The 27,188-nt window shown below is 38.3% G+C and overlaps 3 protein-coding genes across 5 annotated transcripts in view; 2 read left to right on the forward strand and 1 right to left on the reverse strand.

Moving 5' to 3' along the window:
- Positions 1 to 989, forward strand: part of CCPG1 (cell cycle progression 1) — a 63,440-nt gene extending 62,451 nt beyond the window's left edge. The window contains exon 10 of one of the 2 annotated variants that reach the window (XM_066343062.1): positions 22 to 989. In XM_066343062.1, coding sequence (XP_066199159.1) covers positions 22 to 211 — 190 coding nt within the window. In that variant the 3' untranslated portion in view covers positions 212 to 989. The remainder of the gene's footprint in view (positions 1 to 21) is intronic. The other variant, XM_066343064.1, reaches the window with a different exon arrangement.
- PIGBOS1 (PIGB opposite strand 1) overlaps positions 23 to 27,188 on the forward strand; it is a 31,119-nt gene continuing 3,953 nt past the window's right edge. The window contains exon 1 of one of the 2 annotated variants that reach the window (XM_066343071.1): positions 23 to 119. The gene's annotated coding sequence lies outside the window, so the exon portion shown is untranslated. Of the gene's footprint in view, positions 120 to 26,577; positions 27,015 to 27,188 lie in introns of those variants that run through there. The other variant, XM_066343072.1, reaches the window with a different exon arrangement.
- PIGB (phosphatidylinositol glycan anchor biosynthesis class B) lies at positions 919 to 27,113 on the reverse strand. The gene is made up of 12 exons (XM_066343065.1): positions 26,981 to 27,113; positions 23,479 to 23,614; positions 22,631 to 22,748; positions 20,078 to 20,182; positions 18,349 to 18,479; positions 14,729 to 14,869; positions 13,567 to 13,618; positions 12,329 to 12,540; positions 11,704 to 11,768; positions 3,996 to 4,209; positions 1,475 to 1,655; positions 919 to 1,155 (listed from the first exon to the last, which is right to left on the reverse strand). Exons 1-12 carry the CDS (start codon positions 27,111 to 27,113, stop codon positions 1,012 to 1,014), a joined length of 1,632 nt encoding a protein of 543 aa, XP_066199162.1. The 3' UTR covers positions 919 to 1,011.

Here is a 27,188-nt window from a genome sequence, read left to right on the forward strand (position 1 = left end):
AAATGTGTTTACTGCTTTCAGTCGACCAGATAAAAAGCAACGTACGGTAAATATTGAAAACTCCAGGCATCGAAAACAAGAACAGAAGCACCTTCAGCCACAACCTTATAAGAGGGAAGGTAAATGGCATAAATACGATCGCACTAATGGAAGACACATGGCAAATGTCGAAATAGAATTGGGGCAATTACCTTTTGACCCTAAATATTGACCATCAAGATTAAGTTAAATTAGAAAACTAACAGATGTGGATGCTTTCAACAATGTTTGGTGTTGAAACTAAGATGACATCAAGATGACAAATGTCTTTTTATCATTGCTAAGTATCAGTTTGATGACTTTATATTATTACTTAGAAGCACCAAGCAAAAGCTTACTAATCTGCATTTTTCTGTTGTTTAGTTTGCTGAGTCTTTTCTGGCACTGGAAATGTTCAACTATAGTTCTGTTAAGGAAGGCGGGCATGCAACAGATTTTGTGCATGAAATGAGTCTTCCTTTCAGTGTATGAGCTTAAAGCAAGCTCAAACATACATGACAAAGTATAATTAACACTGGTATTTGTGTTAAGTTTGCATTAGAGCTTGAAAAAGGTACATTGTGATGGAATTTTTTCTTTAACATTTTATATTCTTACTCTTGCTTCTTGTCTTTTTGTGGGTTCAAGAGCCCGTTGACTTGTGAAGAATTTGCTGCCTTTTTATGAGCTTGCTGACTTGTTCTCTTGTGAAATTTCTTGCACATTTGAATATTGTGGAAGAAACAATAAAACTACATCATGAGGAAAACTAAAGGTCTTTATTTAAAATCTGGCACTGTATTAATATACAATTTTATAATTTGTGGTATTTTTCACACATTTCCTCAGTAGTAATACTATATTTGGTAAAGCAGTTCATAGGTTTTTTTGCTAGTTCCATGAATCTTACCCAGTGTTTACTAGCATATTTAAGCAGCATCTGAGTATTTCTACCTAGTGTGTCTATTTCTCTGGGAAAGAGCTAAATATAGGTCAGAACTTCATCTTCTGTAGTTTCCCTTTTAACTTCCGTTCATAGACATATATGTGACTTCCAGTTCGACCTTCTGGCAAGTGAGTGTGGAAGAAAACAGCAGTTCTCTCATAATTTCTTGAAATTAAGAAAGTGCTTATTTCCTAGAAATAAATGTTTAAGTTAATAAAGGCTACATTTTGCTGAGTACTGTTTCAAGAATTTTAAAATGACTTATTCTGATTTGTGCCTCTACAACTTTTTCTTAATAAAACAATGCAGTTTCTTAAATTAACTCATGGTAAGTAATATATATATAACTTGATACACATAGAACTGGGCTGCTTTTGCCTAGGGAAAAGACCAGTTACAAAATATAGGGGTTAAAAAGGATAATAAAAAATTAGGTTGTCTGTTTCTCTGAGCATTTACTAAACCTAAGGTAAAATAAAAGAACTGCTTTCCTTTTTCATGTTTTCTTACCTCTTCCAAAATGCTGAATATGATCAAGTAAGTAGGCAATGTTGAATTGTTGTGAAACTCTTCATACAACCAGCTTAAGGGATTTTGATAAAATATATCTGCTTCATCAAGATACTGACTTTTTCCAGTCAGGTCTGGAGGACACTGGAGAAATCTCATTGGAACTGGGTAGTGGACATGGCTATGAAAAGAAAGTTACCATGAGAGTTAAAAGAAGTTTAAAAAAAGAAAGTTTTCAGGTTACTTGTAAGGTATATCATATTTACATAACAAAATATGAAATCTGAATCTAAGCTGGGTTCCAGTTTAGGTGAAGAAGCAAGCTTTTAATGCAGTTTTCTCAAAGATGGAGAATCTGATTTTCATACCTTGAACCTGCGGAACAGCCTAAACTTTATTTAAGTGAGAGTAATACAGAGCAGTATGTTCACTGATTAACATGCGCATAAATAATGGTTTTATTGTGGCATAGAAAGAGTAGAGTATAAATAGAAAGGACGGATTGATGAATTATAACAAGCTAACACTCGTTGCTTGGAACATGCAAAAAGCCATGTTTATAACTTTGCCTCAGGAAAAATGAATAAAAATAAATACATGATAGAGGTTTATTTTATCTATGAAATGCATACAAAGTAAATTTACACAAGACTTAATAATTTAGAACTTTTATAATTTTGGAGATTAAGGAGGAAAGCGGAAACAGCAGCCTTATCCAAAGTAGACATCACAGTCTTTGCTGCACTGTGTGCTTTGAAAAAACCCTAAGATGAGAACTTGATGATTATACAAAGCTTGAGACATCGAGCATTGCCACCATGTACGGAAAGAACTGGTACCTCTAGAATCCCGTACTCTGGTGGTAGCACCAATGTGAGCATGGAGGGAGGTCAGTGTGCCTTTTTCAGCTCTAGTCCTTTTTACATAGTAGGGGAAGCTGAAGGTGAAGGGGCACTTGGGATTTTACATCTAACTTGTGGCTTTTGCTAATTTTCCAAATTGTGTATTAATGACTGGCATTAATAACTGACATAAGTATTCAAAAATTTGTTAAAGTACCTTAAAAAAGATAGGTTTGATAACTAAGTCCACTGAGTGTGCACGGAAAATTAACTTCAGATTGTTTAAAGCCAGATTAAGTTAAATAGGTATAGAATTTTCTACAGAAAAGCTGTTTGCCCTTTTACTGTTATTAGGCAGTTGGTAACTAATATACCTTACCGAATAGCAAGCATAGAGCTGAATGGAAGTCTTTAAACGCCCTGCATAGTTAAGATAGTTTTATTGTTACATTTCCAGAAACACTTAATTCACGTATTAGGACATCATCTAATTGAATTCCCTAATTTTTCAGTGGGACAGCTGATATCCAAAGATTTTTAAAAGACTGGTTTAAGATCAGGGCAATAGTCCAACAGTAAGTCTAGACTAGAAACCAGTGTTTTGAAATTAATTCAAAATTAATCTCTACCACTGGCTGGTTGGCTCAGTGGTAGAGCATCAGCCCAGCATGTGAATGTCCCAGATTGGATTCCTGGTCAGAGCATGCAGAAGCAGCACCATCTGCTTTTCCACCCCTCCCCCTCTCTCTTTTTCTTTCCACTCTTTCTCTCCCCTCCTGAGTGATGGCTCGATTTGTTTGATAGTTGGCCTCAGGCGCTGAGGGTGGCTCAGTGGCATCCACCTCTGGTGCTAAAGTAATTGCTCCATTGCAGAGCAATGGAAGGGCCCCAGATGGGCAGAGCATCGCCCCTAGTGGGCTTGCTGGGTGGATCCTGGTCGGGGCACATGTGGGAATCTGTCTCTGCCTCCCCTCCTCTCACTTAAAAAATTAATTGAATACATATAAGATGTATGTATAGATATTATAGTAAGGTCAGTGATAATTTCTTTTCCAAGAATAACATCAAATAACCTGAAATTTATGCTACATTTAAATCTGATTACTTGAATCTACATTGTTTAAATATTCTAAAAAGGATATTAAAGTTAAAAGTGGTATATGATTTTTATTGACATTGTTCAAATGATTTTTTTTTTTTGTATTTTTCTGAAGTTGGAAATGGGGAGGCAAACAGACTCCCATGCGCTCAACCGGGATCCACCCGGCATGCCCACCAGGGGGCTATGCTCTGCCCATCTGGGGTGTTGCTCTGCTGCAACCAGAGCCATTCTAGCGCCTGAGGCAGAGGCCATAGAGCCATCCCCAGCACCTGGGCCAACTTTGCTCGAATGGAGCCTTGGCTGCGGGAGGGGAAGAGAGAGACAGAGAGGAAGGAGAGGGGGAGGGGGGGAGAAGCAGATGGGTGCTTCTCCTGTGTGCCCTGGCCGGGACTTCCACACACTGGTCTGATGCTCTACCACTGAGTCAACTGGCCAGGGCTTGGAGTTTAAAATTTTTTATAGTCATTTGATCAGTGATCAATTAATTTACAATACATCCAGGAATCTGAAAGAAATTTTGAAGTACAGGTAGTTTCATTTTTTTAATAATAGCATATAGTGGAACAACTTTTATTACCTATAAAAAGGAGTAGAATGGCAAGGCATCATTACAAATACTGAAGTTGCAGATTTATTGGGATTGTTGTAACAGAGTTCTTGAATGTGAGTCATGACATCAAGAGTACCTCGTTGATGTACTAAACCAGTATAGAGGGCAAAGAGCATATTTGATAAAAACAGGAAACTGAGAGCTGGTTTCTTCCACGTTTTCAAGTGGTTTAGTGAATACCCTGTATAAAGATAGACATGACATGTTTAATCATAACACTGGCAATCTTCTTTTCTTACAGCTAAGCAAATGTTCACTGGATAGTTACAATCTTTCATGGAAGTATTACTTGCACAGCTATAATGTCAAAGACAAACAAGATATAATCAGTAGGTCATCTTTATAATTTTTCTGACCATTCACTATGATTATTCATTGTCACCTAGGTCTTGACCTTTTTATTTTATTTATTCTTTCTTAATTTTTTAAAGAGTTTATTCATTTTAAATAGAAGAGAGAAGGTGGGGGGAGGGAAGCATCAACTCCCGTATGTGCCTTGCCCAGGCAAGCCCAGGGTTTCGAACCTAGTGACCTCAGCATTCCAGGTTGGCGCTCTATCCACTACGCCACCACAGGTCAGGCTTTTTTTTTTTTTTTAATAACACTTTTTAAAATTTACTTTTGAGGTTTAAATTGTTATTTTACTGATTTTAGAGAGGGGAGAGCAGAGAGCAAGAGAGAGACAGGAACATCTATCTGGTCCTGTATGTGCTCTGACCGGGGATCAAACTGGCCACCTCTGCAATTTGAGACGATGCTCTAACCAACCAAGCTATCTGGCCAGGGCTTGACCTTTTTATGGAAAAAGGAATTGAAGTATCATGTAAAGATTATGGCCAGGGAGTCCCAGATTTGAATTCTTGCTCTGATACAAATTGCTTTACTTTGCTGAGCATTCGTTTCCCCATCTGCAAATGGGTAACAATACCTTTTTCAAGTATAAGTAAAAACGGTATGTCCAGTGCCTCTCCTGGTACGTAGTATTTGCTAAATAAATAGGACTTACTCCATTTATCTCTCTCTAATATTCTAAGCACTAGCAGTGGATTGTGTACATACAAGTCTCAGTAATTCTGGAGGAAGTATAGCAGAATGTCCTCTTAGAAAAATATATCTCTGGGCTCCTGGGAGATGTTCAATGTTCCTTATATGAGTGGTGGCATGATCTCTTTTTCTGGAAGAAGAGGAGCTAAAGTTTTTGTTTTTCTACTATAGTGTTGGGCAATTAGGAGATGCTGAATAATTTCCCTTTTTAAATGTAGGGGGAAAAAAAATAAAACCAAAAATCCTAGTAGAACAAACAATGGTAAATGTCCTCTCTAACCACTGACACATTATCTGTTGAAAATACCATCAAAGAACTGGCCTTTCCATTAAAAAAGAATAAGCATATTAGTAAACTTCCTTGACATTAGATTTCATATTCTGTATGCACTATCTTCACAGAACTAGATCATAGTTCTTTTTGAATTTAAGTATCCATGATCCAGTCTATGCCTGAAATTTTGGTATTCCCACTGGGGACAACACTGATTTCCATGACTGTTACCTACTTGACTGCTATCAGCTCTTTTAGCTTGGCTCAATCACTAAAAATAATTGAATGTGAATAAAATGAATTTAGAACTGTTCCCATTGAACTACATTAATACAAAGTTGGTCTAGGAAGAATTGCTGAAATCAATGTGGACAAGAATTCTTAAATGCTCCATTTTGTTCCTCTGAATATTTTAGGTAACTACTCACAGTCCATTCCATTCTGTAGCTGGAATATCACACATCCACTTCACCTAATACTGATCGAAATAGCTCTGATTAACCAAAGAACATTCCAGAAAAGTGGTGTGATTAAAAAACATAGCCAGATCAAGGCCAAACCTATACTAAAGGTTAAACCTAAATTTGTAAGTTGTTTGAAATGGTAAAATGAGGAACCAAACAAACAGGATGGAAACTAGAATTAGCTTATTAGAACTGAAATAGGATTCCAAAGATTCTGCCATCTGTAATAATTCCAACCACAGATAGTAACAGACCAGCAAATACAATTTGAAAGTAAAGTGCTTTCTCGGGTTGACGGGCAAAAACTAAATCTACCTACTGGGCAAAATTACAAAAAGGTACAAGAAGACAACTAGCTCTCAGGAATATTCAAATAAGTATACCATGACTCACTATTAACAACTTGTACATTTACTAAATGTTCCTTTAAAGTGTTGCCAGAAATTATGGTATTAGGGATACAGTAGTATGTGACCCTTACAAAATGGAATACATGGTGGTGAATGTAAATTGGCAATCTGTATCGAATGCAACAAAATAATGTACTTGCCCACCAGAATTGAATGGGGTCTTTTAAGTTAGGTAATGCTTATATTACTTTAATTTTCACTTTCTGAAGCTAGCTAGCTGTCTTTAGAATGATGGATCCTTTCAGTGAGAAATGGGTCTCCATATTTGGAGAAATTAATATAAAGAAAATGTTGGGAAGAGAAGGAACAATTGATTAGTCTTGAATTTGAGGACCAAGATTTTCAAACCATCTAACATTGAAAAGTTTCCCCAGGGGATTTCAGAAAGTGGAGTTGCTAAAAGGAGTGCTGGAAAGAGAACAGCTTGAATGCTAGACTGAGTCACAGAGAAGCCCAGAATCCTTGTTTTTCTTGTAGGGAAACTGTGGTTTCTTAAATATATATTTAAGAGGTCATTACAAAGATCCTAATATCCACCATCCAGTAAGTCACTTAGCTGTACATACAAATAAGGGAATGTGGTTGTCACTAGAAGGATCCACCTTAAAATGAGCTAGCTTCACAAAGTTATAGTCACCACTATGTAATGTAAGTAAGCATCACCTAACTTGAAATACAAGACACCCTCCAACCACCACCGCCCTCCAAATTACTGAAGTTTCTGAGAACACACATTTCTTTCTATCCTATAAAACCACTTAGAGAAATCTTTTAGTCTCATGTAATTTCCATGAGAACAAGCACAAAGTATGAACCCTGGTGAATACCTGTCAGAATACAGGCCCCTTCATTTCACCCAGTGGCTAACTGTTAAATAACATCCCAGAATATTTAATTTTCTCTTGTCTCTAGGCCTACTAAAAGATACTTCAGGCCCTGGCCGGTTGGCTCAGTGGTAGAACGTCGGCCTGGCGTGCAGAAGTCCCGGGTTCGATTCCCGGCCAGGGCACACAGGAGAAGAGCCCATCTGCTTCTCCACCCCTCCCTCTCTCCTTCCTTTCTGTCTCTCTCTTCCCCTCCCGCAGCGAGGCTCCATTGGAGAAAAGATGGCCCCGGTGCTGGGGATGGCTCCTTGGCCTCTGCTCCAGGCGCTGGAGTGGCTCTGGTCGCAACAGAGCGACGCCCCGGAGGGGCAGAGCATCGCCCCCTGGTGGGCAGAGCGTCACCCCCTGGTGGGCGTGCCGGGTGGATTCCGGTCAGGCGCATGCAGGAGTCTATCTGACTGTCCCCGTTTCCAGCTTCGGAAAAATACAAAAAAAAAAAAAAAAAAAAGAAAAGATACTTCAAAGTGGGTGTATAGAAAATTTCTGAGACTCGATAAAGTGATGATTATCTCTGGGGAATAGGGCTAGATATCTAGATTAGAGGGTGATACCAATGGTTTATTTATTTGTCCCCCATGTATTTTTATAGTAAAATACACTGGGTTCTTATCAATTCACTCTCATCAGACTAATATATATATATATATATATATATATATATATATTTTTTTTTTTTTTTTTTAAACAGAGAGTGAGAGTCAGAGGGGATAGATAGGGACAGACAGGGACAGAGAGAGATGAGAAGCATCAATCATCAGTTTTTTGTTGCGACACCTTAGTTGTTCATTGATTGCTTTCTCATGTGTCTTTACCGTGGGGCTGCAGCAGACCGAGTAACCCCTTGCTCAAGCCAGCAACCTTGGGTCTAAGCTGGTGAACTTTGCTCAAACCAGATGAGTCCGCGCTCAAGCTGGTGACCTCGGGGTCTTGAACCTGGGTCCTCTGCATCCCAGTCTGATGCTCTATCCACTGCGCCACCGCCTGGTCAGGCTCATCAGACTACTCTTAAAAAAGTGTTCTAAATCCTTTATGTCCCAGTTGACTGCCTTCTAGGATGAAAATCTAAAAAGTATATAAGAAGGTGCCTCATGAGTTGGTTCCTTTACTCAGCCTTAGCTTTTAATCACCACATAATTTATCTTGATATACAGTCACATTTTAAGTTTTGGATGTTGAGTGCGTTAGTCTGTATTCAGCCTTATCCAGGTAGGTTCATTGTAATGAAGAGGATGGATAAGTTCGGGGTTGCACATTGCTGATGAACCACAAGGGTGGCAAGAATTCTCAGAAAACTCGGTATTAAGGAAAAAGTCTCTACCAAGTCCTACCAAAGAGACATTTCTGAGTTAATGTTTTCATTTTTAAATACTTGGGGAAGCTGTAAGTGAAGTTGATTTCAGTGTTTACATGAGAAAAACAAAGGATGGTTTAATGCTTGTAAGGGATATACAGGAGAATGGGCCTGGGGAAGAGAGTCTTTCAACTACATACTAAGAACCATACTAGGCACAGATAGAGGAAAATATCAGAAATTTTGTGTCTGCTTTGCCAAGGGAAGAAGCTATATTTTCATCCATATGAGAAGTCAATAGATAATGCCAAAACCAAAGATCTTTAAGGGTATCTTTAGCCATTTTATTTGTAGATAAATATAAACCACCTAAAAAAGCATGATTGCCCCTGGGAGGGAAAATGGGAGAACTAGCAATGGAAGCATTTTTTCTTAAACCTTATGTCAGGGCTTTTGAAACAATGTATCTATGTTATTTTGACAAAAAGTTTAGCATATGGAAAACCAGTGGCATCATCAGAGCAAATCTGCACTGGCTACTCTGGTAAAAACATTAAACACACCCAACCCAGAGTGGAAAGCAGGTGCTGGAAACATACCAGCACAAGTGACAGGTCCAACCTAAGAATTTCGGTGTTATTAGACCAATGGCACCTTTATTTTACAGATAAGGAAACTGAGCCACAACGCTATACAGTTCACTAAGGATCAAAGTCAATCACAGAAGGTATGTTTCCTAGAGTTAAGTCCTATTTTTAGATAGGACTGAGGGAAGCAAAACTAGAGAAGTTATTGCAGATTGAAAAAATGGCCACAATTATTCCTCTTCTTGTGTCCAGACCCTACACGACCTTAAGTTTATTTCTCTTCTCTGGAATCTGTCCTGGTTTGGGGACCATGGTGGAAGCAAGTGTTCCAGTTCCATCTTGGGCCTCAGAGGGCCTTGTACGTTTCTTTCTCTTGGAACCCTGCCTACACCAAGTGAACAAGCTCCAGCTAGCCGGCTTGAGAATGAGAGCACACAGCAGCTGAGGTACCTTAGCTGACAGCTGAACCCCAAACCTGAGAGCCCAGCCTAGGTCAGTAGAGTTGTGTGTACCTTATCTGCAACTGATTACATCTGTATAAGTGAACTCAATGGAGACAAGAAGAACTGCCCCATTGTACAGACTTGTAATTAAAAATAAATGGCACTTTAAGCCACTAAATTTTGGAGTGGCTTGTTGCACAGTAATTGCCAATAGAGGCCATGTTTATATCAAGTCAGATTAAAATAGGTCATACAAAAATAGAACTGAGATCTGAAGTTCAATAAAATTCAAGATTTCAGATAGTTAGAAAAGACACACTGAGCTATTTAGAACATCAAGGACTCCAGAGGGACAGGGTCTGACATTGTTCCCTAACAAAGACATCTGTCTAGGTGAGCTCACTAGTTAATTGGTGCTATTGTTGGACCCTGTTGACATGAAAGATTCTGACTCTTAATGGAAGTAAGCACCTCCTAAGAGTCAGAATCTTCTAGGGTACATGTGCCGAGGAGAAGATACTTCCTATGAGGTCGGGTTTTAGGATGGAAGAAAGGCCAATTCTTGTTCATTGCAAGATGATCTCCAGCCTTCACCGGCATTTTATCTAAGTCTTTGGGACTGGGAACAAGAGATTGGTATACTAACACTTAAAGATGTAATCTTTGGGTTGGGAATGAGGCTCAGAAAACTCAGTCTTTCCCTAAATAAAACATTTTGTAAATATACACAAGTGAAATGCTGGAAAAACCCCACTATAAAAATGAAATCAAAACAACTTCCTAAATTAACCAAACCAAACAACACACATTTGTCTTCCAATAATCTGGCAATGCTCACCTGAACAGAAAACCAAACTTGGTTTAATTATAAGTAACTTGTAAAAGAGAAAAGAAAATACGAATAGTGATTCATGAACAAATTTGCTCTGGTAAATGGCTCATTATTCTTGAGATTTTCCAAATAGTTGTCAGATACCTATATTTTTATATGTGCCTGTATTCTATATAAAGATGATAAAGTACTGACAAATTAACTTTGGTTTTAGTACTTCAGATGTATAAATATAGTAGAATGTAGTAGTTCTTTGGAGTTCCATTAACTCCCTAGCTTTGCCCTGTTTCTCATCCCAGTTGATGACTCATTTCTTCCTTCCCTAGTCCAGTGATTTTTTTAGTGATTAATATTTGAAGAAAACCAACCATTCTGAATTAAACGTGAAGTTAATAAAGTTTCAATTCATAAGTTTTCCAAAACAACCAATTTAAAAATTCGTATTTTCCAGAGCAGAATGACCAAAACTTTAGAAGTCACATGTAAAAAAATTATTGCAAGGACCTACTGGAAAAAAATGGAGAAAGGGCCAAAAATAAAAACCAGCATAAATCACTTTAAAAAGTGCATATGCATTAGAGTGCAATTAAACCTGCGGGGGCACAGTGGATCAAGTGTTGACCTAGAATGCTGAGGTTGCCAGTTTGAAACCCTGGGCTTACCCAGTCAAGGCACATATAGGAGTTGATGCTTCCTGCCCCTTCCCCCTTTCCCTCCCTCTCCCTCTTTCCCTCCTCTCTAAAATGGATAAATAAAATCTTAAAATATTGAAAGCATTAAAAACTAGTTTCACAGTCATAGAGCCTGGCTCGATTCCCAGCCAAGGCACACAGGAAAAGTGCCCATCTGCTTCTCCACCTTCCCCCTTTCCTTCCTCTCTGCCTCTTCGCCACCTGTAGCCAAGGCTCCATTGGAGCAAAGTTGGCCCGGGCGCTAAGGATGGCTCTATGGCCTCCACCTCAGGCACTATGGCTCCAAACACAATGGAGGAACGCCCCAGATGGGCAGAGCATCGCCCCCTGGTGGGCATGCCCAGTGGCTCCCGGTCGGGCGCTTGTGGGAGTCTGTCTACCTCGCCGCTTCTAACTTCGGAAAAATACAAACAAAACAAAACAAAAACTAGTTTCAACTCTAAATATATTTTCTTTTATGCATTATTCTATCACTTTTTACTGAGAGATTTCTAATAGCTGGAAGTACTGCCACCAGAAGGTGCTTTGGATATTGAATCCTTATGATTTTATCTCACTTTACAGGACACAGGAAAACAGATAGTTAGGCTGCAAAAAGAGAATACTGAAGTAATATAATTCTATAATTAAGCAATTTTCTTTTAGCCCAGTTGAAAATATATACTTTAGAGTTTAATGAGCTTTCATGAGAGCTTACTGTCTTTTACCTACTTATATATAAATAATTTTTTCTATACTGAACAAAAATACTTACCACAGAACACCATACAAAATGGTAAAACTGGATAGATGAACCTGAATTCTTTGTGGCTCAACATGCTATAATAGAAAAAAATATTTTCTCATATTACATTATACTTTGAGAAATTCATGTCTTTAAAATGAACTATAATTAAGGTGACCTGTCTTCTACGTACTGAGACTGAATTGTATGCTTCAGGAATCAGTGTCATTTTATTTAGTTACAAGGTGATGATGTGTTAAAGTGATCCTAACATTTGATGTCAATGTCTAAAATAGATTACATTATGTAAAAGGGATTTCTAATACCAATCCACATAAGTCATATTACTCAAATTTGGAATAAAGATGTATACATTTTCATTTTAAAATATTATTTCTCTGATCCTTCAATACTTAAACTTTTGATAGTTTCTGTTTTTTAAGAGCTAGTAAAATTTAACTTCTTAAAAACAATGCAATACTTGTTAAGTAAACTGTACATATCCAAAGTATTCTGAGCTTCAGTGTAATTACTACCTTTTTTGTCTGCTAAATAATCCCAATGAACTAATAATAGTTAATGTATCTCCAAAAGGTAACAGTTTACTTTTTGAAGAATTTAATCTTAATTTCATTATCAATAAATAAACTCATACCTGTAAACTAAAAGTGTCCACAGCACAGTAACCAAAAGTATCCGGTACCTCTTTGGGGCTAGAAAGCAGCCATGAATAAAGAAGGGTAGGTGAGTACCCAACACAACTGGAAATCCTTGACTGAAGTACCAGTGCCATGGATGAGAACCATAAAATGTTCCCAAATTCTGTAGCACGTTAAATTTCAAGAAATTATATTGAACCAGAGTCCACTGACATAGTTGAAGGAAAGAGAAACAGAAATGTGTTAGTGCCTAGTATAAATCTTTGACAGGGAATTTGGCAGAATCTTGACATTAAATCAGTAATAGAGTCTAAAACCAAACCATAGTTTACACTAACTAATCTGATTAATGACCTATGAAATCATTTTTATGTTCTAGTATTAATGTGTTCGTTAATTTGTAAAACACTAGATTTTTGAGATTCAAGTAATTATGAATAAACATTCAAATTCTGACAATGTAAGTTTTACATGCAGTTAGAGCTAAAGAGAACACAAAAGTAAATTTTGAGAGTATGTATGTGGAATACCCACATTAAAAATTTCATTCTAGTGCTTTATATCACACATTAACTAGTAAGATAAAGCTTTGGAAACATTATAATTTGAATTATGGTACAAAGCAGGTAATAGCAACAGCAGCAGCTAACATTAAGTGCTCACTTGTGCCAGGCACCATTGTAAGCATTGTCCATGCACAATCTCATTTAATCCTCCAACCTGATGAGACAGGTACAATTATCTTCCGATTAACTGTCAAGAAAGGTACATAACTTGTCCAAGGTCACACAACTAATAATGAGGGCACAAGGCTTCAAACTGTGGCAATCTGATTCCAGAACCCATTAAGTGACTTAACAACAGTAAACTTAAAAACAAGAGTCAGAAGATTAAAATGTTAAAGCAAATGTTTGAAGAATAGAGTATTTAGGTTAATTTGAATTCTGAGGCCGACTAAATCATTTTTTAAAAAATTTAGTTTTTATTGCTATAAACCTGATAAAAATACTTAAAAAATGGACTCTTGAATTTCAATTAGAAATACACAATTCTGTTACATAGAAAGCACACCAAATTGAACCAAAGGCATATGCTAGCAGTTTTTAAAATGTATGCCGTATCATTTAAAACAATCACTGAGACCATGGTCCCAAATATTCATGAATTAAAAAATCAGGTTGAGCTTTTAGTGTAATAAATGGTTAGACTGAAAATAACTTAGTAGTTTACTTACTTGACCAAAAAACATACGATCAATTATCAGAGACCAACTCAAAGTGACAAATCTGAAAAATAATATGGATGATTAACTTTCTGAACTTACTGAAAATCCAATGTCAGCATATGGTTTTCCAAGTGCCTTTCGTCAAAGCTACTTAAAAGCCACTTTAAAAATTCTTTAGTTTCATATACTAAATATGGATTTACACATTTTCAAAGATCGTTCATTACATAAGCTTCATTGAAGCAAACTTAAAAAATAACACTGCATTACCTATTGCTGCGTAACATCACCCCAAAACTTTGCAACTTAAAACTATGAACATTTATAGCATTATCTCACAGTTCAGTGATGTCCCAAATTCTCAAGGGTATGTAAAAAATAAACAGAAATAGGTCTGCATATATTAGAAATTTTCTTAAGCATAATTAAAGATTTTTTCTATATTTAGACACTATTCTTGTCCGGATATGCAACTGGTTATTTTAAAAACGTGCTCCCTATATAAAAGGCTGTTAGATGGTTCAAATCTGAGGCCAACTCTGTGCATCTAGGATTTGAGTATAAAACTAATAAGATCTGCGAATCACATTTGTTACACACAATTACAAAGTGTAATTTTTACATGCATTATCTTATTTGTTCCTATATGAAGACTTAAAAATATCACTATTCTAAGAGACAGAATACATTCATCCCATATGTATTAATAACTGTTTTGGATACTCTACTATGTACTTGCGTTAAGTCTGATCCTAGGAGCTCAAAATATAGTTAGAAGACCTTCCACAAAATGAAAACATGTACATTGACTAGATCCAAGAATTTTGAAAATCAGGAGGTAATGTGAACACCCATTATAAGTTACAAAGCTTTGTACAAATGTAAAAGAATCAAGTATCTCTAAAATATAACTGAGAAATATTTCGAAAATAAAGCATAGGAAAGTTCTAAGAAACACTGCAAAAATCCTCTCATTTAAGCAAATTAAAATACTTATAGTTAATCAGAATCATAAATATTAAAATGCAAATTTAGAAATACAGTTTCCTTGGTCTCACAATGATAATTGCTATTAGAAGATATAATAATTGACAAAAAGGTATAAAATCTTGTTTATAATATATAATTTAGAGGTTATTAAAATTAACATACAGCTTGTAGAAATACTCACCCAACAGGTAAAAACTGATGTAGAATAAGATCAGGCTTTCTCTGTTCTTGCCAGAAATGTCTGAAGAGCAAGGGTATCCATGGAATGACAGCTGTGGGACGAATAATGAAGGCAAGTGCCACTAGGGATGAATACTTGACACTAAAAACAAGGAAAATGTATTGTTGAGACAACTAGGAAATAAGTTTAGAAGTTATCTACTATTTACACTGATTTAAAAAAATAAAGAACATTTTCCTTTTGGTATAAATAGCTGTGTGAACTTGGGAAGTTTCTTTTATTTTCTGGCTGTTAATTTTTCTCATCCATAAAAAGAGATAATACCTAACGTCTTTTCCAGCTCTAATATCCCAATTTTAGTATTTTGAAATTGGCAAATGTGTCTATTGGTCTTGTTTGCTGAAAGTTGAGTTTAACACTACGACTCTGCCAGTTGCTTTCCTGATAGAAAAATGATTAAGTCTCTCGTAAGAATACAAAGGTCACACAAAACCATTCTTTTTTTTTTTTTAATTCATTTTAGAGAGGAGAAAGAAAGGGAGAGAGAGAGAGACAGAGGGAGAGAGAGAGGAGAGACAGAGAGAGAAGGTGGGGAGGAGCTGGAAGTATCAACTCCCATATGTGTCTTGACCAGGCAAGCCCAGGGTTTCGAACCGGCGACCTCAGCATTTCCAGGTCGACGCTTTATCCACTGCGCCACCACAGGTCAGGGCAAAAACATTCTCTAAGAAAGAAAAGTGCATTTAAAGAAATATTAGGATTATTTAGGCTAGGATGGGCTCTCTAGTCCTTATGATTTTGTTTTGAAAGTCAGCTGCTAATTTTATCCAGCTGAAAGATGTGTATGTACAACTGATTAAAAGCCTGCTATAAAACCTGTATGATCATGGATAGAAATGTGGATTTTTACTATTAAGACTTCTTTCAATAAATGGCTGGAAAAGATTATGTGATAATTTAATCATGGACTCCAGGCTAGAAATATACCTAGCCCTACTAAAAACTGAAAGCTAGCAAAAGGAAAACAACTTTATTATACTATTATGTACCTATTAACTAATAAATAATTGTAAAGAATTTCTAATGTTGGTGAGGATGTAACAGCAGAGATTTAAAATACAAATGCTTACATAGCTAAATAATAAAAATGAATGATGTAGAGACTGTGTAGGGCAGGGGTCGGGAACCTTTTTGGCTGAGAGAGCCATGAACGCCACATATTTTAAAATGTAATTCCGTGAGAGCCATACAACGACCCATGTACATTACGCACTATCCAATAAAAATTTGGTGTTGTCCCGGAGGACAGCTGTGATTGGCTCCAGCCACCCCAACCATGAACATGAGTGGTAGGAAATGAATGGATTGTAATGCATGAGAATGTTTTATATTTTTAACGTTATTTTTTTTATTAAAGATTTGTCTGCGAGCCAGATGCAGCCATCAAAAGAGCCACATCTGGCTTGTGAGCCATAGGTTCCTGACCCCTGGTGTTGGGATTCTGATATTGTTATGAAGGAATCCTAACCCAAAATGTTGTTAGACCTTCTACTTTTTTTCAAGAGAAACCAGAAACTCAGATATTAGGTAAGATCATCCAATTTTGCAACTTCGTCAAATGAAATAGAACATAAATGTGGCTTGGTCTGACTTGCAGACAGCCTAATTCTAACTTCTATGTTAGTGAAACTCCTTAGAGGATAACCAAATGTATATTTCTAGTCCTAACCTCACTCCAATTTTCAGATTTGGACTTCTTACTCTTTTCTGAATATTTCTACATAGATCTCTTAGTGGCATTCAGAATCAAAGCGGCTAAAAAAGCCTCACAATTTTCCCTCAAACCTCTTCAATGTCTAGTATGTACTATAAGTTAATAGTATCACTCAGTTTCTAAGTCTTAAAATTTGGAATCAAATAGCAACTTCTTATCCATACATCCATTTTGTTTCCCATTCCCACTGCCATCATTTTACATCAAGTCCTGTCATTAGTCTAGAATCTTTTCAAAGTCATTGTAGTCGTTTTTTTTTGTATTGCCCAGAAATGTCCATTTACTTAATGTCAACATCACTGTTATCAGCAATACTTACTGAGCACTTACAATAGGTGCTGTGCTATATATATCATTTATAATACTTGCATTTTAAAGAGTTTACAAAATGTCATTTATTGTTAGTCCAGGAATAAAATAGTACCTGTCATGGAAAAAATGCTTATACAGTGGTCATTTGTTCCACATGACCTTCCTTTCCTGACTGAATCAGGGAAGGGCATCTGAGCCCAGGCAACCAATCTAAGACTGGTCAGTAGGAAAGTCATGTGCAAATAGGGACCTTTAACAAACCTAATCAAAGTGAATGTCAGGCACACAGAAAGTTGGGCAACTGGTAATGAGAACAGGAGTGGACAGAGAAACTGGCTAAGCCTCAAAACGTTGGATGACTAAAACAGTAATTCATAGGCTGGGCATTCTGCATAACCTAATTCATTTGTGTGGCTGAGATATTCTGTATTTTTCTTCCAGGCCTGGACACAGGGCTAAGATACCTATTTTCCTTATTTTCACTTTTTGCCTTGTAATAAAGTCCTCACCATATAGATAACTGAATGCCTGTTCTTACAGTCAAGAGTCTAATACAGAAATGATCTTAATTTCATCCTTGCAACCACCTTTTTATATAGGAAGAATGGATACTAGCTTCTTAATTAGACTCACATTTTGTGCTCTCCCTTTCAGTATATCCTAAATACAGCCACTACAAGAGAATTCTTTCTAAATCAGATATGACTGCCATGCTTGTCAAAAGCCTCCAATAGTTCTCTACAATCTGAAGTTCAAATTCTAGAGAAGGGCAAAGTGCCTTTTCAGCCTCCCCCCCCTTACTCTTCTCCCATGCATCCTGCCACACAGCAGAGTACTGGCTAACCTGCCCAGAGCACACTGAAGTGCCTCGACAGCTTCGTGCCTTTGCTCACATTATTCCCTTGGCTTGCTATGTGCTTCCCCAGTTTATATGTATATGCCCAAATCAGGTCCATGTATTTTCCTCCTGTAATAAATTCTACTCTCCTCTACTCTTCACCTACTCCCCGTGCAGGGAGGCTGATCTGTATGGACTCTAGCAATGGGCTATCTTGCTTTCTGATTGGCTTTGGCTAATTGGAGAATTGAGGAGTCACATCAGGGTATTTTCTTCTCCCAGTGCTCTCCTTCCTATGACTAAAGGCTGTCTGTGTCTCCTGTTGGGACCCTCTCAAAGTTACAGCTCTGCATGGATTCTAGCAACTGTTTCCTCTCCTTGCTCCCTGGGGCCAAAGGGTAATATAAACTTCCTGCTGAGATGAGTCTTGGGAGACTATGGTCTCCCCTTACTGGCTTTTCTAAACATTGTCTACGCTTTGGTAAATGGTCTTTTTATTAACCTCTCCTTAGTTACCCATTTTGAGTATATCTGTTTCCTACTGAAATAAAGTTATCAACTGAAACTTCGTGGTTCTCATAACCTTCATAAACAATAGGGAATACAGTTTCCACTGGAAATTACAATATGTTGATATTTAAGATTTTTTCAAAAGCATGCTTTAGATTTTTGTATATTAACAGTAATACATCTCACCTGTTCATTGATTTTGACCCTTCCAAAGGGTAGTAGAAAAGAGCAATTATAGTGAGAACAGTTTCCATGGTGTTTGTAAGAGTTCTGGTACAGCAATACCATGTGAACCAAGAGCATAACTGGCAAAAGAACTTAAGAACAATTATAAGCAAACATATATGGAATGGGAAATGGCAAAGTTTAACTAGTGTTATCTTCTCTGGAAAATAGCAAGCAAGTCTTAAATACTGCAAAGATCATATCAAAAGATAAGTAATGTTAAAAGTAGGCATGCCCAAACATTGTTTTTAAGAATTTATGTCAAATACAGGACTGTGATATCATATTTATATTTGTTAAAATTAAGAAGTTTATACATTCAGAAACATTTTTATGGCATTGTATTTTATTTAAATCTTACTTCCTGTGAATAAAACACAGAACACAGATAATTTGGTCATATAGTTTACAGAAGATTGAAATTCAAAACTATATTCCTCAATTCCCAGTCAGTATTCCTCAGATTGTCCTATTTACTGACAAGTAATTTTTTATTGATCTTGGTTTGGAATGTTCTAATTCTTGATGAAAAATTAAGACAACACGAGGAAAGAAACCTATTGGGAGACATAATTAAATTTTAATTTGGAAATTGACTAAATTAATAAGTCAATTTTTGGAAGAATATGCAAACAGAAGCATGATTACATTTAAGTCCACAAAACAACTATCTTAAAAGAAGCTTGTTAGTACATGCAAGGGTGCTGGACAGGTATACTAGCTTCCTCTCTCTTTAAATATAGCCTTTAAAACTTGTTTCCAATTTTTGTGGTGTTAAAAGCTTTCCTAAACTAGAATAACCTAGTGCTGCTACTTTGGAGGAGGGATTTCAAAAGCATTACGCCTTTGCAATTTTACGTTGAACCTTCAGCAGTGTATATAAGCACAAAATAGACTCTCTTTATCTTGGAATCAATTAGCAAGGGCTCATTTTAATGCAAATCAACACTACCTGCAGAAATATGTCCTGTTAATCTTTAGTACATTGTTAATATTTATGAATAATTATAAATTATATTCCAGAAATGTGTTGGTAAAGTGGTTACTTGGAATTTGGAATATATTGTCCAATAAAAACAGTAAAAAAGGGTAGTAAGATTTCACAGCTGGCTCAAATAAACTTACCTAAATGGGAAAACCCATTCAAGATCTGAATGGGAGATCAGGAATCTATCTCCCCACTGTGAAATAAGCGAAATGACAAAAGACAGCCTTCTACCACATTCTCTGCTTTACTGTTTCAAACACTCAAGCCAGAGGTGCGCAAAGTGCTTCAGTGAAAAGGTATTTCTCAGGCTGAGTCTCGGTAGCCAGAGGAATAGTGAAATAGGTTGTAAATGGCTGAGGTAACTTGCAAGGCAAGCAAGGAGTTAGAACTGTTCCTACTGAATTTTATGTAAAGTGAGGCAAGGACTCTGAGAGTTTGGAGTGAAGGTGCTTCCAAAGGTTGTCTCCTAGGGTTCAGCCTCTCACAGGGTTTGAGGGCATCAGTGCCTTCTATTGTCTAGGACCCACTCAGGAGAGACTGTGTGTGCCACTTGCATTCACTGTTCTTAATTATGGAAGTGCCTCTAGAAAGGTGTATGAATTATCTTCTGAAACTGGTTTGGGAATCGATTTTATTCATGTGTCTCATGCTCTTAGGAATGAAATAACTGGCATATAGTTTTTAAAGTGATTTTGGACTTACCACCCATCTTGCTACTTGCTGATTTTCTAGTTGCTTCATTAATGAGTAAAGCCTCAAGTCGGCTATAGCAGACAGAAGTGCTTGGGCAAGTCTAGGAATCCAAATCTTCATTAGATGGGAAAAAAAAAGTTAACATCTGTTGATTCATACCGAATTATCATAAATCAACAAGCTAATCCAACTACCAATTGAAAGCCATTCTTAGCACAAGAGGACATTACCTGATTATGAGGTTTAGAACTAGAGATATTGATCCTGTATAAATAAAACTTTTTGAAGAGCTGTCATATAGCAATCTTAATTTTAAAAGAAGGTAGATTTTAGCTCAACACAAAAATTAGTGAAGCTATAAATTCTGTTATTAGTGCTCTTCTCCAGACAGTTAAGATACCATCGTTTTCCAAGTTATGCTAAGGACCTAATAAGAATTAAATAATGGTATCATATGGTTTCGGGAAAGTACAAAGTAGTGGTGTGGGGTAAAGAGGACAAGGAACATTTCAGGGGTAAATCTTGAGGACCAAGCCTGTAAGATGGCAGCTGACCATTCTATATTCCTGTTCTTTAAGCTCCCGATTCATCCTTTAAGCTCCAGGAGCCAGTGCCCTTGCACCATGTTCTGATTATTCAAAGCCATTGTGGCACCCCAGCAGATCTCCCTTCTTATCCTCTTTCTTCTCACATTTTCTAAGCCAGCGTCCAGCCGAAATAGAATGTGCATGCCATACGCAATTAAAAATTTCTTGTAGCCAAATTAAAGAGTAAAAAAATCGCCATTGGGTAAAATGAATTTTAGTTATTTTGTTTAACCCAAAATATCTAAAATATTATTTCAACATTTTAATCAATATAAAAAGTATAGAAATATTTTACATTCTTATGTTATACTAGGTCTTTGGCATCTAATATGCACTTTACACTTACAGTACTTCTCAATTTGGACTAGTCACAAGTATTTAATAACCACACATGGCTAGTGGGTACTGTACTGTGCAGCTCTAAGGCATCCTTCATTTTGTGCACACACCTTACGCTGTTTAGAGAGAAGAGATCTGGAAGGAGCGTTAGGCTGTGAATAAGTAGACCTTGGATATAGTTTTAGCTCTGCTTTTACTATGCTGTGACTTTGGTCTATGTACTTCTCTGACCACTTCTAGTTCAAAATTATATCACCTTTATTTAAAATAATCAATCTGAGGGTATGAATGACTGATAGCATGCTGATGTTTCTCCACTTGGAAAGTGACCAGGTGCTTTTATGGGAGGAGTGGTGGCACAGGGTGGGGATGGAGACCAGGGGTTTCCTTTAAACTGCAAAATGGCCAGGTGGGTCAGTGACAGGTGGAAGGCAGTGGACAGGTCTTGGAGGAAGAGGAAGTTTTTCTATCTTGATGACCCCTTTATGTATAATATAGCCTACTTCCTGGGATATAAGGCATCCTTGATGACATTATATGTATCTGCCTGTGGTTCCAGACTTTATGGATACCCTGCATGATCTATAAGCCAGTGGGTAGCTCTGAGAAGAGAAAAGAGAATTCACAGCTCCTAAATTCTACCTGTGCCAACGAGAGAAAACTTACTGTTTAGGCTAGTTCTATGAGAGGCATCAGTTTCACAAGTCTAATCCTTGTTCCTCAGTAATGGGGAATCAAACATCATCGCAAAGAGGAGGGTACACTCCTGTGTTTAAAAAATCCCAGAACCCCAATGTCTTTCAGACTTCAAAAAACCCCTCAGGATTGGGGCTGCCTTTGAAATTCTGGGGTACTTCCCTAACAGAAAATCGGGAAGGCCCAAAGTTCTGAGTCCAGCTTGATGACAGCTTAAATGCAGTGGTTTTCAACCGCCAGTCTGTGGACCAGTGCCAGTCACAAAAGAGTTAACGACCCTGATGCATGAAGATTATAAAGCCTATAATTTGTGTTCTGGCACTGGTAGAGAAACACTGGCTTACCAGATCTTGTCAGTGAGGTTAGAGAAACTTCTGCATCACTAGTTCTTCCTTTGTATCCTTTCCCAGCAGATAATCCCAGAAACTCATGACCCAGGAATCACAACCCTATGTATTATTGATGTCTAAATACAACATAGCACAATGTGCATATCATTACATTTTTTCAAGGTAGTTATTTCTAAATTTTAATTTCAACACTAGATTCTGGGTATATCTATTTATTCTTTATAAACTCATATAACATGGAATTTTGCTCACAAATTAAGAAAAACATAATACACCCTGCCCTCAAGTGATTTTTCATGAAGGAAATATACTTCGAAAGTCTAAATAAGTAATATACAATGTAGTCATTCTGAAAATCTTAACAGGATTTCTCCCATCAGGACACTTTCATGCTCAGTCTTGTGTTTAGCACACATTGAAGAGTTACATCACAATGTCTTTGGAACCCTGTACTTCCTAGATATGGTCAGAGTTGAGCAACAGCAAAACAAACTTCATGATACCAATAATACCATTTAGTTAATATATCTTTTAAAAAGGATGAAATAAATCTACTTTTAAGAACTACGATTACTTTTATTTAAACTCACCAGCAACTGAACACTATCTTTCCCCAAAAGATGCAGTATCTTGTACATGCTTGCAAAGATTAAGGGGTAAGTGTAGCCCCTCAATCTTTCTGTCCATTCCCAGGTCAAATAACCATAATTAGTAATATTAAGGACTAATCGTAAATAGTATTGAAACAAAACCTACTTTCATTTCAATATATATATAATTACTTTATTTTTTGTTACAGCAGCTTAAAAACAGCATTTTATAGTAGATATTTAAATTAAAAAATGCAACTGGCCAACTAAACTCTTAACTTCAAGGCACAAATGTATTTTTTACTTCATAAATGTCCTCTACAGTACTGAGCACTATGGGAATATATGCTATAGGTTCAGTCAAGTACATTAACATCAAAAAAATATACATAAGAAATATTAGGCCCTGGCCGGTTGGCTCAGCGGTGGAGCGTCGGCCTGGCGTGCGGGGGACCCGGGTTCGATTCCCGGCCAGGGCACATGGGAGAAGCGCCCATCTCCTTCTCCACCCTCCCCCCCTCCTTCCTCTCTGTCTCTCTCTTCTCCTCCCACAGCCAAGGCTCCATTAGAGCAAGAGATGGCCCGGGCGCTGGGGGCAGAGCATCGCCCCTGGTGGGCGTGCCGGGTGGATCCCGGTTGGGCGCATGCGGGAGTCTGTCTGACTGTCTCTCCCCGTTTCCAGCTTCAGAGAAAAAAAAAAAAGAAATATTAGTATAAAATAATGCCACACTTTGATAAATTAAAATTATTTGGAGAAAATATGGATTGATTGAAAATGCCTAATAGAAACTGACAATTCCTAAAATGAATGCACATTCCTAATCTGGGAAAGAAACAACAAAGGATATTCGAAAACCATATGATGTGCAACTTCAAGAGACTGCCAGTACTCATCTGGAACAAAACTTGTCTGGACTAAAAAGCAGTTACATATTCGTAAAGCTATAGTAAATAAGACCAGATAAATGTTTTCACCAAGAAGATCTGAAAAACAAAACAAAAGTTAATTGTGGCACAAAAGTAAGGTAAGTTCTGCTTACAGAGATAAATCTGCTGCTCTGCTTGGCCCCCTGTTCAAGCTCTGCAAAGGCACAGTGGTGAACTTTGGCCCCTCTACTCTGCTTTCAAAGCAGACCTGGGCAGAGAGTTCTATGAGGGCCAGAGCATCACCCCAGGCCAATTTACTATTCCTTTCATGTAACCAATCTTTCTTAAGACATTGTATAAAGAGGAGATAAATATTGAAAAAGAGATTGGGTTAACTAAGGCCTTAGGTGGATTAGATTAATCCTATATGTGTATGTAATGAAAGAAACCAGCTAACAAATTACTAAGGAAGCAGCTCTTTGTATATGTGCCAAACAGTGGCTTATAAAATGATCTCTGTACATTTTTAAGTAGTCCTATTGGAGTTTACTACCGTATTTCCCCATGTATGTGACACACCTCTCATGTATAAGACACACCTTAATTCTGGGGCCTGAAATTTGAAAAAAATGTATTACATAGTTATTGAACTCAAGTTTTATTCATCATAAAATTCATACAACTCCTCATCACTGTCAAAACTCCCATCCGTTAGCTTGTCCTCATCTGTGTCTCATGACGAATCACTGTCTTCATATATTGCCTCGTCCTCAGTTCCATCTATGGCATTTGAAATGCCACAACCACTGTATAAGACGCATCCAGTTTTTAGACCCCAAATTTTTCAAAAAAGGGTGCATCTTATACATGGAGAAATATGGTATATGCCAGGCACTGAGTTTATCCCTTTTCATGAATTATGTCATTTAATCCTCAAAATAATGCTATGGGATATCAGCCCATTTTTAAAACGAGGAAACTGAGGTTCAGAAGTAAATTGCTTTGTCCAAAGCCAAAAATATTGTAAATGACTAAACAGGAGTCAAAACCAGGTCTGTTTGCTGACTCCGACACCGTACTCTTAATCACAGATGGACAGCCAGGAGGCTTAATACAAAGTATTTTTTAAATTTGAATTTAGTTACCAAAATTTTAAAAACCACAATTTACATTAAAGTCTGTATTGCAGAATTTTAAAACTTAAGATCTGGCAACAACTGACGGGTACTGAAATACAGCTAGGGTGCATTGACTTAGCCTTGCCTGTGTTGGCCTGAGTTTCTGAGTTTGCAACCTCCCTCAGATCCACTGTGATTCTTTGCTAGCATTCCGGGTTCCTGCCAGTCTCCTCCCTTATTCTCATGAAACACTTTTAAATGCTTCTCAGATAATTGGTACAGTCAATATAACATACATGCCCTATCTGAACCTTCATTTCCAGAAACACTTAAATCTCACTGGACTATCAGAAAGCCTGTTCTCTCCCTCCCCACTCCACCCCTATTTCTCTGTGGACACAGGCAGAAGAAACAATACTCAGAACTGGCCCTGAACAACTGAGCTTGAATGGTTAAAAGTTTAACTGTAAGGTGTGGGTTAGGGTAAGGAAGCAAGGGAGTTGGGGCCCAGATGGCTCTCCTCCTCACCACCCCTCCGCCCCCCCCCCCAGTAGTGGGATTCAAATAATTTAACAACCAGTTCTCTGCCCTAATGAACTTTTTAAGTATAAAAAAGATATACTGGGAAGTAGCTTATTATTTCATGCATTTAATACTAAAATAAGAATAAAAGAGGTACACAAAACTAGATTGTTGTAAGTTTTAAAATATTAATGAAAAAATATTAAATAATACCTGACAAAAACAGGCCCTGGCCGGTTGGCTCAGTGGTAGAGCCTTGGCCTGGCGTGCAGGAGTCCTGGGTTCGATTTCCGGCTGGGGCACACAAGAGACGCACCCATTTGCTTCTCCAGCCCTCCCCCTCTCCTTCCTCTCTGTTTCTCTCTTCCCCTCCCGCAGCCAAGGCTCCATTGGAGCAAAGATGGCCCAGGTGCTGGGGATGGCTCTGTGGCCTCTACCTCAGGCGCTAGAATGGCTCTGATTGCGGCAGAGCGACGCCCCAAGATGGGCAGAGCATCGCCCCCTGGTGGGCATGCCGGGTGGATCCCGGTCAGGCGCATGCGAGAGTCTGACTGCCTCCCCGTTTCCAACTTCAGAAAAAAAAAAAAAAAGCCTGACAAAAACAATAAAACTGTTATTTAAGATATTTCCATATATATATTTTTTTTAACGGAGACTGAGAGTGAGTCAGAGAGAGGGGTAGACAGGGACAGACAGACAGGAACGGAGAGAGATGAAAAGTTTTCATTGCACGTTGCAACCCCTTAGTTGTTCATTGATTGCTTTCTCATATGTGCCTTGACCACGGGCCTTCAGTAGACGAGTAACCCCTTGCTGGAGCCAGCGACCTTGGGTTTAAGCTGGTGGGCTTTTGCTCAAACCAGATGAGCCCACGCTCAAGCTGGCAACCTCAGGGTCTCGAACCTGGGTCCTCTGCATCCCAGTCCGACACTCTATTCACTGCGCCACCGCCTGGTCAGGCTCCATATTGTTTCTTGATTGGTATCCTCACTTTCAATTTTTTTCACTTATGATGGCATGAACATTACTAAGAATACGCTGTTGAACAGATGAACATTAAAAAAGAGTAAGGAATGTAAACTTGTGATTTCCATATTGGGCGGCTGTCCAGGCACCCACCTTAGAGAGAACCCTGATTACAAGCGTCGTTTTAACAACCGGCTCACTGAACTCAACAGAAAATCAGGTATTGGTTCTGCCCAACTGGTGCAGACCGGTTGAATCCCACTACTGCACCCCTCAAACCTTCCATCCTCACTTTTCACTTAGCCAAAAGGTTTCATTTTTCTTTAAACATTTTTTAAATTATTTTTAAGAGAGGTTTCCCCTCTCGTGGTCTCAGACTTTCCGATGAGTAACTAAGCACTTTTTACACCGCCCATACCGTCCTTGTCACATAAACGACGTACAGTCAATATTTAATGAATGAAGGAGTCAGTCCATCTCCATATTAAATCCACACTCCAACTTGCGGGGTGATTTTTCTCCTGCCAACATCACATACTGACCAAGAGAAGGCAGAGGCGAATGAAATAGGGCGGAGTCCGACCTGGTCCCATTCCAGGAATCAGTCCCCCGTAGCCACTAGCTTGGGTAGCTCCTGGCCTGGGTGCCCCTCCTCTAAAACTGGACGGCCACACCTCGCCTACTCACTCCACAGGGCTGGAGAGAGGGCGGCGCGAAACAATAAACAACACAGCTCCCCTAAAGCCGCAGGGACCGCGCATCCCGCCACCAGCGCAGTTCGATTCCTGGCACCCCCACCCAGCAGGTGGAGCCCTCGCTCCGAGTCCACGACTTCCCGCCGCCGCCTTTCCCAGCGCGTCCCCACCGCCTCGCTCACCTCCGCGGCGCCCGCGGCTGTTCTGGGGGCTGAGGTACAAAGCCGACTTTCTCTTTCGCAGTTTCACCTTCTCCTGGGAGCGGTTCTGGAGACCGCGGAAAAAGAGGCTGCTGTCGCTGGGCTCTCCTTCCATCCTGCTAGTGCTCTGCGTTGCACCGCGGACCCAGACACCCCACTTTCCCCTTGGGCTGAAGCAGCGCGCACGGCT

The sequence above is a fragment of the Saccopteryx leptura genome, chromosome 6 (genome assembly GCF_036850995.1).
Source record: "Saccopteryx leptura isolate mSacLep1 chromosome 6, mSacLep1_pri_phased_curated, whole genome shotgun sequence".
Classification (NCBI taxonomy): domain Eukaryota; kingdom Metazoa; phylum Chordata; class Mammalia; order Chiroptera; family Emballonuridae; genus Saccopteryx; species Saccopteryx leptura.